The sequence below is a fragment of the Syngnathoides biaculeatus genome, chromosome 20, assembly GCF_019802595.1.
Source record: "Syngnathoides biaculeatus isolate LvHL_M chromosome 20, ASM1980259v1, whole genome shotgun sequence".
NCBI classification, from domain to species: Eukaryota; Metazoa; Chordata; class Actinopteri; order Syngnathiformes; family Syngnathidae; genus Syngnathoides; species Syngnathoides biaculeatus.
The window spans coordinates 9,831,100-9,846,255 of NC_084659.1; the positions used below are offsets into that span (position 1 = coordinate 9,831,100).

At 41.3% G+C, this 15,156-nt stretch overlaps 2 protein-coding genes across 6 annotated transcripts; one reads left to right on the forward strand and one right to left on the reverse strand.

Moving 5' to 3' along the window:
- Positions 1-2,974: 2,974 nt before the first annotated feature.
- Positions 2,975-9,630, reverse strand: glt8d2 (glycosyltransferase 8 domain containing 2). Of its 2 annotated transcripts, XM_061806573.1 has the most exons (10): positions 9,079-9,630; positions 6,968-7,022; positions 6,799-6,891; positions 6,554-6,737; positions 6,263-6,380; positions 5,979-6,063; positions 4,765-4,877; positions 4,522-4,688; positions 3,688-3,800; positions 2,975-3,611 (listed from the first exon to the last, which is right to left on the reverse strand). In XM_061806573.1, exons 2-10 carry the CDS (start codon positions 6,987-6,989, stop codon positions 3,433-3,435), a joined length of 1,074 nt encoding a protein of 357 aa, XP_061662557.1. In that variant the 5' UTR covers positions 6,990-7,022; positions 9,079-9,630; the 3' UTR covers positions 2,975-3,432. The 2 variants fall into 2 exon arrangements, with proteins under 2 accessions (XP_061662557.1, XP_061662558.1); XM_061806574.1 differs by lacking the exons at positions 6,799-6,891; positions 9,079-9,630 and having other exon boundaries at positions 6,554-6,771; positions 6,968-7,006.
- Positions 9,631-9,824: 194 nt separating this feature from the next.
- On the forward strand, positions 9,825-14,852 carry ankrd16 (ankyrin repeat domain 16). 4 transcript variants are annotated; one of them, XM_061806568.1, is made up of 7 exons: positions 9,825-10,308; positions 12,108-12,328; positions 12,411-12,453; positions 12,523-12,658; positions 13,442-13,603; positions 13,819-13,897; positions 14,475-14,852. In XM_061806568.1, the coding sequence occupies exons 1-7, from the start codon at positions 9,977-9,979 to the stop codon at positions 14,621-14,623; spliced, it is 1,122 nt and encodes a 373-aa protein (XP_061662552.1). In that variant the 5' UTR covers positions 9,825-9,976; the 3' UTR covers positions 14,624-14,852. The 4 variants fall into 4 exon arrangements, with proteins under 4 accessions (XP_061662552.1, XP_061662554.1, XP_061662555.1 ...); XM_061806570.1 differs by having other exon boundaries at positions 12,550-12,658; XM_061806571.1 differs by having other exon boundaries at positions 12,108-12,295.
- Positions 14,853-15,156: the final 304 nt, after the last annotated feature.

Genomic DNA, 15,156 nt, shown 5'->3' on the forward strand with positions numbered 1-15,156 from the left:
ATTCATTTCTATAAACCTGTACAGAGGTTACGTTTGTATCAACTTCATAGCAACCTGGACCTGACATCACAATGAGGTCAGTCCAAAGATGCGTTCAAAGTGCGTTCAAAGCCAGCGCAGAAAGATGAATAAATAAACGTCAGATTCCGAGGGAGGTGGATAACCCTTGCCTAAAAGCACTACGCACAAAAACAACAACAATGTTGAGTAACCCTCGGGCCATGTTGGATTTTACTTTGTATTTCTAATAGTGCAGTCTTCTCTATAGTCAGAGGTTCCTGTTCTGAATCTAAAATGGAAGTCAGAATGGAGAGCAAAGGGTTCTCGCACTTCTTCAAAACAGATTTGCATCATTTGCTTCATTGGATTTCACTACACACTATTAAAAACACTTTTGAAATCAAAGAACATTACATGAAATTGCTCCTCTTATGGCTTGCTAATGCCTCCTGAAAGGTGCAGAAAAATGTTCCAAGTGCAACTGGCTAACCAGTAATATTGGTAAAAGCAAAATTAAGTGGTAAGCGTTATTTATTCTATCGAATGTTGCAAATTTCAAGTGCATTCATATTTAGATTTTTCCCTCTGTACAGATGACAAATCAGCTGTCATTCAGCACTGTTACGCCCTCTGGTGGTCACATAGTCTCAACGCCAGGCCTGGGTTTGTTCATTCTGATTTTTGATGGGAAAAGTATTTGTCTCAGGACGAATGAGCTCCACTCCATCTATCTATCTATCTATCTATCTATCTATCTATCTATCTATCTATCTATCTATCTATCTATCTATCTATCTATCTATCTATCTATCTATCTATCTATCTATCTATCTATCTATCTATCTATCTATCTATCTATCTATCTATCTATCTATCTATCTATCTATCTATCTATCTATCTATCTATCTATCTATCTATCTATCTATCTATCTATCTATCTCTCCAACCTTTGCTTGAGGTTTAAAAATGCAACTCAACCGAGAAGAATCAACAGATTGTTTCGTTTGTTGTCGACTTGTGCGTTCTTGAGGTGACCCCGTAAATACCACGAGCTCATCCTTCAAACAGTCGGTCCTTTGAGATCGGAATGCAGGTAGATTTGGCAACACTTGGCAGTGCCTGCGCAGTTGGGGGGGGGGGGGGCGAATGGGTGCAGGTAAAAAATGTCAACCGCAGTGTCACAAGTGAAAAGATGCTGCAGTACTGCATGTAAAGCTTTAAGAATCATGATCATTATGACACGAATGACGCCTGTAAACCTCTTTTTCATGTCGTCCGGTCGGGCAATTTGGACTTTTTCCACTCACGGGGTCGACTCACTTTTGTTCCCAACAGTTGAGATATTCATGGCAGTGTGTTTACTGATTTTGAGGGGACAGTAAATGACACTATACAAGGGACAAAATATCAATGTATACGACAACTAACAACATTTTTATCCCGTCTTGGTCAAAAAACATACAAACTGTGTCATTTGTGGTTGACTTGCGTGCGCTCGAGCTGACATCGCGAATGGCATATTGATCAGGTGCTGTTCAAAAAAAACCATCCAAACTGATTTATTGTTGACTTGCGTGCGCTCGAGCTGACCTCGCGAAGGAGATATTGATCAGATCCCGTTCGAGAAACAGATTTGTTGTTGTGTTCTCGAGATGACCCGATGAGAACTATGATCTCAAGTGTAGACAGTAAGCCCTTTGACATTTGAAGGCAGGTGGATTTGGTAACACTCGCAGCTCCTCGGGGCTAATTGGGCGCAGTTGAAAATGGGATGGAATGGAATGGAATCTGTTGTGAACACAAAGGTGCCATATACAGTACATCATCCATCATGATCACAACTAGAAAAATGTCATTGTGATGACTGAATCATCAGCGCGAACCTCTCACGCGTTTAAAAACAGGAAGTCGGTGAAAGAGCTGATTGTCGGACTCGTGTACCCTCCAGTAAAAAAATACTACGGCCCGAGTACTGACTAGAACAAGGTTAAGGTGTCATATTCACGACTGGTTCCACTGTCCAATATAAAATGTAACTAAAATCCTTTACCTCACTCTATCAGACTAAATAAAAAAATTAGGAAAATGGATGAATGGACGATGACTAAGATTAAAACAGACACTCGCTTGTCTGAGGATGAGCTGCTAGTTTTCATCAAGTACACAATTTAGTCAACAACAAATGATACTATGTGTGCCTTCTCAGCCATTTAAAGATTAATGAACCAACTTAAAAAAAACATTATGGAACTAAGTGCTACGAAACTGACTTTATTCATATCATATTTTGTAGATCGTATTTTGTTCTAGATATTATTGTAATTTCTTTTAACCATGACCATGGGAAATAAAAATATTAGTTATTCTTTATTGATTCCCTGAGTAGAAATTCAGTTGTTATGGCAGTAAAATGAAATTAAATATTCCTGTTATAAAAGATACAAACAGTATACTATACATATATATAAATAAATAATGTGTATCTAAAGGGTATAATCAAATAATACAAAATAATAATAAATGACTAATCCTAATTATACATGCATTATATAAATGGGATTAATGGCATATATGATTATGTATAATTATGATGTTTATCAGGATTTTTTTAAATCCATAACAAATGTAACTGACATCTTACATACTGTATATTTCATGTATGTAGTATTTTGCTCTCGCTCTTTCTAAGGTGATACTGAAAGTCATGAAATGCACCAACAAATGTAATAATAGTGAAATAAATTGTTTTATTTCACCTTTTAACTTGGTGAAAATGCCTTTTTAATGGCTAAACCAAAATATGAATTGTGCTATTCATGTATGTACGCATGAATGCATCAATGTTATACTTTATCCTGTACAGTACATGCATAGTTTTTATTTCTATACAGCGTAAGTGCATATATATTAAAAAAAAAAAAACTACTGTCACAATACATTTATTTTAGTGAGAATGGTGGAATTTGTCAGGAATCAGTTTTTGTCAATATTTACTTATTATGAGTTCACTTCATCTCACAGAGATAAGACAGTTGATCAGTATTGCATTCCATGATGGTAGCACAATAAAAACAGGAAAATTCATCAAGTACCCATTCATTGCACATACTATGATGGAAAATACATTTGTTAACAAAAAAAAAAAAAAAAAACAACTCACCTTATATATTTGCTGTTTGCTGTACTCAGGCCAAATGTTGAAGCGAGCGGAAGAGCATCATTTCATCCGGCCATAGCCTTGTCTGATAGAAAAATATACTTTGCTGCCATCTTGTGGCCTCTATAAGCAATTCAAAACATTAAGAATGGGTGTCACTTACTCTTGGATTTTCACTATTCGCACGGATTTTTCCAATTCCTTGCAAATAAAGTAATTTAGCACCAGCCCCTCCCCCTATATGGCTCAGATATGGTACATCCTACAGTCCTTGTTAATTGTTGCTCTCTGGCCTCATCAGGGAGAACCTCCCGGAAGGATCTGGGATGAACCATTTCTCCCAGCGTTCCGTGTGAACGGCAGGGTACCCCCACGGTTTGAACGGGCCGTTCCAGTGCAGCAGCTGCGCCTTCTTCAAGAAGCTCTCGGGATAGCCAGAATCTGGACTCCAACCTAAACGTGCACACACGCAAAAAGTATTTTTCTCCTCCCTCGCGAATTGAGCATCTGTGTGGACGGGTGATCTTACCGAGATGTCTGACGTGCCAGAGTGGGTCCAACACCGTGTATTTGTTGTGAAAAACAATCAGCATGGGTGGGGTGGCAACACCCCCTGCCATAGCACTGCTGTAGGTGTTTAGCCTGGTCCAAACGAAACAAAACATGCTATCAGCCTTACGGTGAAGAAAATAAGTATTTGAACACCCCGCTACATTGCAAGTTCTCCCACTTGGGAATCATGGAGGGGTCTGAAATTGTTATTGTAAAAGATTCTCTATTGGGTTTAGGCCTGGAGACTGGCTAGGCCACGCCAGAACCTTGATATGCTTCTTACGGAGCGACTCCTTTGTTTTCCTGGCTGTGTGCTTCGGGTCATTGTCATGTTGAAAGACGCAGCCACGACCCACCTTCAATGCTCTGACTGAGGGAAGGAGGTTGTTCCCCAAAATCTCACTTTTGGACTTTGAAAGGCAGACTAACAGGTCTTTGAGGGTCAGAATTCTAGCTGATGGACAGGTGCTCAAATACTTATTTGCAGTTGTATCACACAAATGGTTTAAAAAATCATAGATTGTGATTTCTGGATTTTTCTCTTTAGATGATCTCTCTCATAGCGGACGTGCACCTCCCCTCCAATGAAAATTTCAGACCCCTCCATGATTTCTAAGTGGGAGAACTTGCAACATACCAGGGTGTTCAAATACTCATTTTCTTCACTGTAAAACAAGGAACACACCATTAAAAAAATGACATCAATCAATCTAAACGGGAATATAGCAGCAACACTTTTGTGAATCTTTTTGAGAGGTGGAAAAAAAGCCCACATCTTCCTTGAATAAAAATAGAAGACAGTCCCTCGTACTTGACGTTATCCTCCATGGAATTCTGGAGCTGTTTGGTAATCTTCTGCTTTTTCCACTCGCGTAAATCTGCCACAAACACTCCGGGGTTGAAGGAGCAGTCGTTGGGATTGATGCCGAGGGCTTTCACTTCTTGCTTTCTGTAGTCCAGGAAGCCCATGTAGGTTGTCTGTAAAGGGGATACGGCACACTCACGGGAGAGGCCCTTGTGCACCGGTTCCGGAAATAGACGTTAACCCACCCACCTGCATGCCAACACTGCGGACCATCTCGTGAGTAGACGGTAGGTCACAGTCGGTGGCGAAAGCAGCGGCGTGTTGCGGCTTTAATTTGATTTTGAACAGATCCTGAATGTCACCTGAGAGAGGCGGAGGTGGAGAGGACAGTGGAAGACTCACCGAAATATATACACAAAGATGTGATGACAAAAATACAGAAGAGGACTATTGGAACTAAGCGGGAACAATAGTTTTTCCGAGAGGATAAAAACTACTTTATTTGGCTCAGCATCGTTAGATTTTCTGTCTACATGGGTTGCTCCACCGCTAGTGTTCCAATAGAACACAGGTGTCACACTCAAGCCCCGGGGGCCAGATTCAGCCCACCACGTGATTTTGTGTGGCCCGCGAAGCCACATCTACAGTCTCGATTGAAAAGATTCTTGTAAAAATCTGTACCAAAATTTCAAACTGTCATATATCATAAATGATCAACTTGAGATATGACAAGCATTTTTGTGTTACCAGTTGAAAACCACATTACCCTTGATTTCTGATTCCAAAGCTAGTTCAGAAATTGATGACCTAAATATAATGAGACAATTAAATATTTATAATGTTTCACAGGCGGATCAGCTGGTAAAGCGTTGGCCTCACAGTTCTGAGGTCCCAGGTTCAATCCCGGACCCGCTTGTGTGGAGTTTGCATGGTCTCCCCATGCCTACGTGGATTTTCTCTGGGCACTCTGGTTTCCTCCCGTATCCCAAAAACAGGCAACATTAATTGGACACTCTAAATTGCCCCTAGGTGTGATTGTGAGTGCGGCTGTTTGTCTCTATGTGCCCTGCGATTGGCTGGCAACCAGTTCAAGGTGTGCCGCGCCTCCTGCCCCTTTACGGCTGGGATAGGCTCCAGCACTCCCCGCGACCCTCTTGAGGATAAGCGGTGAAGAAAATGGATGGATGGATATTGTTTCACAGTCATAATGGCCCTCTGAGGGAAACCAGAACGACAACGTGGCCCACGAGAAAATTGACTTTGACGCCCCTGAAATAGAAGATGTTTAAAACTCAATCGATTCTCGTTTTCGTGTCCTGTTTGGTTAAATGTGTAGTTCTCTTTTTTTGTTTGTTTGTTTGATTTTACATCTACTGGGAATGGCAACAAAGAGTTCAATCCTTAAAAGAATTGTTTACTAGACAAGTTTTTTTACATCTTGAAATACTTCCAAGTGTACGTACCCTGTACAATGACATCATCGTCTAAGTATATGACCCTCTCGTGATTCATCTCAAGCAACGGCAGGTAAAAACGCACAAAGTTGAGCTGCAAAACAAAGCCGTCAACACATTTCCATTTTTTTTAAACACATTAACACATTCCAACATAATACAAAGATCGTTCAAGTTCAAAGAAACATTCCCCAAAAAATTGGCAACTCTGCTTTCAAGTTAAACAACCGACGAAAGCACAAAGTAGATCATATTGTCATATCGCTCGGGTCGTAGTTTTTAACTTCACTTACGGGATGTAATAGATCCGGTCTGGAGGAGTCCGGCTTCACTTTCCCCTTCAGAACCATCGGATTAAACTCCAAGATCTTGTATTTGATGCCTTTTAGTTTGGTTTCCTCTATGTAACGTCTGAAAGAGTGATAAAAAATGCTGCGTACTGGACACGGACAATAAGATAATACATAATTGTTGAAAAAACATAGATATTTCAACACAGAGATAGACGATATAATGACTAATAAATGCTGCAATCATACAATTGTTGATATAATGATGAAAAATCATAAGTGATAAAGTCACACCTGGTCAATGGGACGGCATCCCGTAGCGTGACAATATAGAAGAGCACGTTCGCGCGTGTGTTGCTCCGGATGCTGTTGATGGTCGCCATGGTTGCGCCCATGCGCTCCTCTGATGCGCAGATGACGACAGGGATGACGTGAGCCGTCTCCCTCGCCGCGGTACCACCGAGTTTCTTCACGGGACCTTGAGAGGAGGCGCCGTAATTTCTCGATATTCGCTGGCGAAAAAAAAAAAAATCATTTACCTGAAATGTGATGTTGGCTGGAAGCTCTGAGTAGCGAGCTGTACAAGAGCAGGTACAGCATCAGCACCAGCACCACCACGAGGACCTGATTGACTGGCACACGGATGGCAAATGCTTGGCATTTTTATGCCCGTATTACAGAAAATATCACCACATATTAAATCCTCACTTTTTCTGAGAAGAGTCATCATTCATGTTTTTGGACCTGCATCAGGTGGAAAAATCTGGAAGAGATGAAAAAAAGATCATCACAAAGAGATGTGAGAGATCCAACTTTAAGAATGCATTTCTATCTATCTATCTATCTATCTATCTATCTATCTATCTATCTATCTATCTATCTATCTATCTTCTATCTATCTATCTATCTATCTATCTATCTATCTATCTATCTTCTATCTATCTATCTATCTATCTATCTATCTATCTATCTATCTATATCTATCTATCTATCTATCTATCTATCTATCTATATCTATCTATCTATCCCTCCCTCCTTAAACTGTCATCCATCACTCCTTTCTTCTCTCTCTATCTATCTGTCCCTCCCTCCTCCTTCGCTCTATCTATTTGTCCATCATCCCTCCATCTATCTATTGATCTATTTGTCTGTCCACCCCTCCCTTCTTCTCTCACTCTCTCTCTCTTTCTCTCTCTCTATCTATCCATCCCTCCCTTCCTCCATCCATTATCCATCCCTCCCTTCCTCCATCCATTTGTCCGTCCATCGCTCCCTCCCTCCTTCTATCTGTACATCCCTCCCTCCCTCACTCCCTCTTTCTCTCTCTCTATCTCTTGGTCCATTCCTCCCTCCTTCTCTCTCTCTCTCTCTCTCTCTCTCTCTCTCTCAATCCATCCGTCCCTCCCTATCTCTCTGTCCGTCCGTCCATCCATCCATCCATCCATCCCTCCTTCTCTCTCTATCTATCCATCCCTCCCTCCATCCATTTATCTGTCTATTGCTCCCTCCCTCCTATCTGTCCATCCCTCACTCCCTCTATCTATCTGTGGGCCCATCACTCCCTCCTTCTCTCTCTCTCTCTCCCTCTATCTATCCGTCCCTCACTCCCTCCATCCATTTGTCCATCCATCGCTCCCTCCCTCCTTCTACCTGTCCATCCCTCCCTCCCTCTATCTCGCTCTCTCTATCTATCTCTCAGTCCATCCCTCCCTCCTTCTCACTTTCTCTCTATCTATCCATCTGTCCATCCATCCCTCACTCCGACTCTATCTGTCTGTCCATCCCTCCCTCCTTCTCTCTCTCTCTCTCTCTCTTTATCTATCTGATTAAGATGTGGTGTGCATCACTGGGTTTGTGAGGAAAGTGTTGATATTTGGGATGTCGGGAGGGGTCAGTTGGTTGGTGGGGGAAAACTAAAGCCAGATGGCTTTAACTTTTTTTTTTGTCTTCCTGAGGGCTCTACCACTTCCTCGCAAGAGGAAATAAATAAAACACGTAGCATCTAGTCATCCTACCTTATCACGCCAGGTTACATTTCAACTGCATGTTTCATTTTATCATTATTATTATTTTTTTATCGAAATAAGCTGATCGGCGTTTGGCTTTTGAATCTTGCAGAGTCAAATGAAACTCCAACACTCAGCAGGACACACGCTTTTAGTTCATGTGTATCTGCTTTGTTTGTCATTGTTTTAAGCTGCCAAAAAGCATCTGGAACTCATTAGGTTCCGAAACCCTCCCTGTAGAAAGCTCCCAGAACCAGCCAGCAATGGAACAATTATGCTTGGAACATACCCACGCGTTGCTTTCCTCGCTAATTAACGCACATAGACCACCACAGCCACACATCTAGTCCCCATTATCGAACCCAGAGTAAACAATTACATATCAGCTGTAAACTAGCCAGCGTTCTTCACAAAATTTCCAATACATTTACGAAACACAGTTTAGCAGGCAGGGTGACTTACACAAAACCCCCACTGTGACTGTATTTACTTATGAGGCCATAAAAGTGCAGATTTACAATGCAAACATGCTCAAGTTGATATCAAAAATCATATATATATATTCAACAGTTTTTACATCAAAATCATTCATAATGCACTGCAAATGTTATACATGTGCACATAATATATTTCTGTGCCTTAACTTATAGGCTTAAAGTACATATTAAATAACCTTTTTTTAATTGATTAAAAAACTAGCACATTCTAATCCCTTGATGGCAATCAAAGAAATCTATAACTCGCATTAGGTAAAGACAGACTACATTATGAAACATGATTTTCAGCGTACAAAATATTTCTAAGGGTACTTGCCAGAGGGAATGGGGTCCTGCATGGCGCTCAGTGTCCACGTTGAGGAGTGAGACTGCCCAGACCCACCACCAACTGTCCCACTTCACCATTATTCCTTCCCCTTTCTCTCTCTCTCTCCTCTCTCTCTCTCTCTCTCTCTCTCTCTCTCCCCTTTTCTCTCTCCTCCGATGGGACTGGCCTCATTTGCCAAGATTGTGATCATTCTCCCCCCATTTGTTGCCAGAAGAAGGATTAGCTGTCGTAATTTGATTGACTTCGAGTTGCTCCCTTCCCCAAAATTAAAATTAAAACCTTGAAATAAAGTCCCATATTCTGGAAAATACCAGTTTTGCGTGTATTCTACAAGTGTTAAGTGCGGGCTCTCTCTAGTGGTATGTGAAAGAATAACTGAATTAAATAAAACTCAAATGCACAGCATTTAATACGTCCATGTTTTTATGGTGGCACTTTCGCTATGTATTTTTTAGGTGATAATTTGTGTGAAAAAATTGAGAACTGTTACATTAAAGGACTAAATATTAATAGCAGTGGGAAAAAGTATTTTACGAGGGAAAAAAAAGGATTCAGTCCTCTTGTTTTAAAAACTACATTACCCATAATTCTCTCGTCCTTGAAAGGCCGGTTAAGGTTTATCTATCAAAAGAGTGATTCTGCTAAATTTGTCACGAATTTGGAAGCAATGCAATTATATTTTTGATACTTATAATATTACGTCATATTTATGCATATTTTGACATATTTAGAAATGTATTGCTAATTCCTTAAATCGATGTTTTATTTTATGGTTGGGCAACGTTCTTCCGGTTTCCCTTCATCCAGCAGAGCGAAATGTTTTCATTTTCTTTCTTTCTCTTTTAGGAGATAATTATTAGGTTTTACTGACTTTTCTACATCCAGCATGGACGAAGACGCTCTCAAAAAGCTGGTTAAGCTCACACAGGACGGAGACCTCAACTCCGTGAAAAAACACATGCAGACATGCGGACTGATGGACGCTTCCAGAGACAAACACTTCGGCAGGTCCGGCGACACTCTCGTGCACTACGCGGCCCGACACGGACACGTGGATATTTTAAAGTTTCTCATCAAAGAAGTCGGCACCGACGTGGAAGTTTACAACAACGACTATAAGCGGCCACTGCACGAAGCTGCTTCCATGGGCCACCGAGCTTGTGTCAGCTACCTACTGCAGGAGGGAGCCCAAGTGGACTGTTTAAAGAAGGCAGATTGGTGAGGCTTGAATTATGTCATAAACTATCTCAAACACTGTATACACACACACACGGTTCATATCCTGTATATCCGATATAAGACATATTTGAGTGGGTGCCGAAATTTAGCTTTTTCGCTAGCTTAGTTGGTGGAGCGAAGGACTGTGGATGCTGAATCCTGACATTCTTAAAATGTTGGTTCGAGTCCTGCTTGAAACAGTCCAGTTTTTTTTTTCCATATGTCATGTCAATGTCATTTATTAAAAAAAACAATGAAGACAGGAATAGTAGTAACAAGAAATTGATTTGGAACATTGCCGAATCAGGGAATGTATAGGTTTCCAATGACGTCACCAATCGGATCAATTAACGACAGAAAAAAAACTTCACGCTTCACCTATCACCTGTGTTCTCTGACCTCTGTGACACATACGATGGCGGAATCGGAAACCTATCAATTGATCGGTGTTGTGGGAGTCATAACCCTTTAAACCAGGTGGTCGGTCTCAAACTTGTGGCCCGTGGGCCATTTGCGGGCCTGTGAGATATTTTCTGGCCCCTGCCTTAATATGAAAGTATAACAGTGGTGCAGCCCACAAGTTTTATACGGATGACACTTTTGCAGTGTTGTGTGCGGAGCAGACCAATCAGGGTGGTGCAGATGGCTATCGGGCGTGTGACATCAACCAGGCGTGATGCAAGCACAGAAAAAAATTTCAATGAGAAAGTTACAGCAGTGTTGCCAAGGAGAGTTTAAAAAAAAAAGAATTTAAGAGGTTTTGCACACAAGTTGTAAACACCAGTGTCCTTCTTCATATTATTTTGTCTTTAAAAAAATAAAGATGTTTGAGAAGATAGGATTGTTTTTAAGTTCATGTGCGCTGATGCTGCAGCCCAGCCTCAGCCAGACTCCGACTCCAGCGGCCCCAAAGTAAATTGAGTTTGCGATCCCTGCTTTAAAGAATGGATCTTTGCACACAAACGGTGTGGTAGCACATGGAGACAGACAATAGAGCAATACTCACCGGCTCTCATGTCTCATACTGCCTGGTAGCTAATGCACAAACATAATGTGGAACAACACATTGCCCTTTGAATTATGATGGGCATGTTTTGTCAAGTTGTTATTGGGTTTTTAATAAGTAAAATACAGTAGCGTGCTAATTTTCTTGTCAAACACAAAATGTTATGGGATATAAAGTACAGTGGTGCCTCGGTTCTCGAACACAATCCGTTCCAGAAGGCTGGCTGAAAACCAAAACGTTCGAAAACCGGAGCACGTTTTCCCATTACAATGAATGGAAAATGAAATAATGCGTTCCAATTTAAAAAAAAAAAAATTGAAGCAATTTTTTTTTTAGCTTTTCCTGATAATAAACTGCATAGTAGAAATAGATGTATAGTTTAAATACTTTATATAATTAAATGATTTCAGAAATATATTTATTTTTTGCTTAAAATGCATGCTTTAGCCTAGTCGAGTATGCTAGGCTGGGAGTGTACTACCGTATCTGTAGCGACTTGGCACCCGTCCGCGAGCAGAGGAGTGTGTGAATAAACTGGTTGCGCCGCGCGCTCATTCGAAAGCACAATAAAAAAAATCACAGCGGGTTAGCTGGTTGGGTTGTTTGAAGACCAATTTTTGATGGAAAACCAAAGCAAAAAAAACATCTCCAAATTTTCTTTCGAAAACAGATTTGTACGAAAACCAAGACGTTCGAAAACCGAGGTACCTCTGTATAGTGTGCGTTTCACAATTTCATTGTATTTTTTTTTTGGTCTGGGTTTTGAGGCGTAAAAAGGCGATCTCCCTCCCAGGACCCCACTGATGATGGCCTGCACTCGGAGGAACCTGCACGTGATCCGGGAGCTGCTGGAGCATTCCGCCGACCCGTTCCTGAGAAACAAAGACGGCTGGAGCGCCTTCCACATCGCCTGCAGGGAGGGCGACCCCCGGGTGGTCCGCTACCTCCTCGAAGTCGCCCCAGACGTGTGGAGAAGTGAGAGTAAGACGCGCAGGACACCTCTGCACACGTCGGGTGAGCTGTTCTCAACGTGTTATCCAATTGCATTTCTGATGTATTTCATTTTTTTTTTTTGCCTCATTTGCTTGTCGTATAGCCATGCACGGCCGGGAGGAGGTTGTTGCCATCTTGCTTGAGAGGTAAGTTCTATGCAATCTAGCATCTGGTATCTCTCATGTTTAATTTGAAACAGGTCTGCTACAATGCAGTCATTTTGAGCGTAACGCGTTGTCCAGATGTGACTACACCCCGGACGACAAAGACAGCTGCGGAGTCACGCCTTTCGTGGACGCCGTGAGGAACGGGCACGTCTCGTTGGCCAGGCTTCTTTTGGAGAAACATCAGGTAGGAGCACTGCGAAATGTTTGCATCGCATATTCGAATGGCGGATCTTAAAGGTCCAGTCATGAAATGCAGGATTTTTAGTATGTTATTAATGAAAAAAACGGTAGCCGGTAAGGACCTAGCATTTTTTTTTCACCACAAAACATGATATATGGCTTTTTGTAACTCCCGCTATGAAAATCCTCTCGAGGGATTTGTTTTTGGGAAGAAGCAGGAAGTGACGTACAGGGCAGTAGCACACTCATGCGGTCTTGTCTGTTTTATCTGCTGGAAGATAGCTCGCCGTTCCTTCGTGTTAGCCAAAATGCGGGCTCGTTGTATTGCTGCATATTGCTCGAACGCTCGGGACGTTCGAGGTGGATCGGGCGGGGAGGTGGTTGGCCGCAAGCGGTTTGGCCGTGATCTGCATATCATCTAAATATGGCTCGAAACGATAGGGTAATATTGCCCCGGTCACTTCAATCGGTTGTGAGATGTTCTCTTCTTCGAAAAGAGCTTCTGTCTCAGAAGCGGCGTGTTCGTGTCCTATAGTAGGCGGCACAGCGCGTTTTTAGTGGCGAATGTCCCAGTGTGATGTCACGGACAGAAGATGCAGCCAATATGTTCACCACTTGCTTGTCGAATGAGACTTCCGCAACTTTGCGCATGCACACTCATATTTATTTTTTCGTATAGACATTGAAGTGAATAATATTATATGTATTTTCCATGACAATATCTATTTTAGAATGTTCATAGGCATGACACTTGGGCTATAAGATGACTTGTGTATATGCGCCGTAGGCATCTCCAACTGCAGCCGACATACTCGGGGTTCAGCCTGTGCACCAGGTGGCGATCACTGGCCAAGAGGAGGCGCTGCGATTCCTTGTGCGAGAACTCCATGTTGATGTGAACCAGGGGGCCACTGGCTTGCAGTTCACCTCCTTGCATTACGCTGCCAAAGTAGGATTATTGTTATGTTCCCATTTCTATTACAAAATTCAACTCACCTCCACTTGGACTGCGATACATTTGTACACCACGAGAGGGAGGCCCTGTACCACAACGCTCATTCATGTGAATCTGTACTGATTACTACAAAAAATATTGTAGCACTGCAATATATATATATATATATATATATATATATATATATATATATATATTTTTTTTTTTAGGAAGGCCATGTTTCCACCATAAAGACGCTGCTAGACTTGGGAGCAGATCTTCATGTTCGGGACAAAAAAGGAAGAACAGGTACTTTGTTGCACTTCATCAGCAGTAACAACCATCCATTTTCTTAGCCGCTTATCCTCACGAGGGTCGTGGGGAGTGCTGGAGCCTATCTCAGCTGTCAACGGGCAGGAGGCGGGGTACACGCTGAACTGGTCGCCAGCCAATCGCATGGGACATAGAGACAAACAGTCGCACTCACAATCACACCTAGGGGCAATTTAGAGGGTCCAATTAATGTTGCTTGTTTTTTTTGGGATGTGGGAGGAAACCGGAGTGCCCAATTGCTAATTTTACAGCCAATACAAATTTACTTACTTATTGAGAATTACATTACAAATTACACATGCCATGAGCATTACCATGAGCAAAGAATATTGTGATCAACAGCATTTTTAGTACCTCTTAACATAGTTTCAAAAGTCTGAATTTTCAAAAATTGGAAACTTTAAATAAATGGAATTAAACAGAAATACATCAAGGATTTGAAAAATTTAAGGTTGGGTCTTACAGTAATTGGGAACTTTAATGAACACAATGGCTAACTACTTTTTTTTTGTCTCTCACTATTGTCTGTATTTGTTTTTAAATCTCTCACAAGCTCTCCACATGGCTTCCATGGGTCAACACGCAGAAGCTGCCAGGACACTGCTGCAGCTCGGGCTCGAAGATTCCCAGGATGCCTCTGGCACTATGGCACGCCAACTTGCCAAAAAGCCCGACATAATGCAAGTTTTCAACTGCATTTAATCAAATCCGATAAAGAGCATGATAATGCTATCATAATAAAGAAAGAAACATCAACATTTGTCTTACTTTTTCCCTCTAAACTGGCTAACATATATTTTGAAATGTAGGGTGTAAAAGTGGTGAGGAAAAAAAAACATTCAAAGAAAGTACAGATACCTAATAAAGAATTTCGGCATGTCTGCGAGCATTGTTGTGTGCTCTGTCTGCATGCATTCCTACAGTTTTTTTTTTTTGTCCCAAAAGAAATTATTGAAAGATTTTAGAACGACCACAATTTTGATGCAACTTTCTTAAGCCTCTCAAATGCATTTCTCATTATGTGTTAGCATGAAGTTAGTGGACTTTCGTAAGGAAGGTTTGTGCTCTATTAAAATACACAGTGTGTAATTATAATTTAAAAAAAAAAGTTTAATTTTGAACTACATCTGAAGTACCAGTTCCAATAAACCGCTTGAAGCAAGCATGTGGCATCTTTTTTTCTTTTTTTTATATAGTTGTTAGCTGCTTTTGGGGAAGTTTGCTATCATCATTTA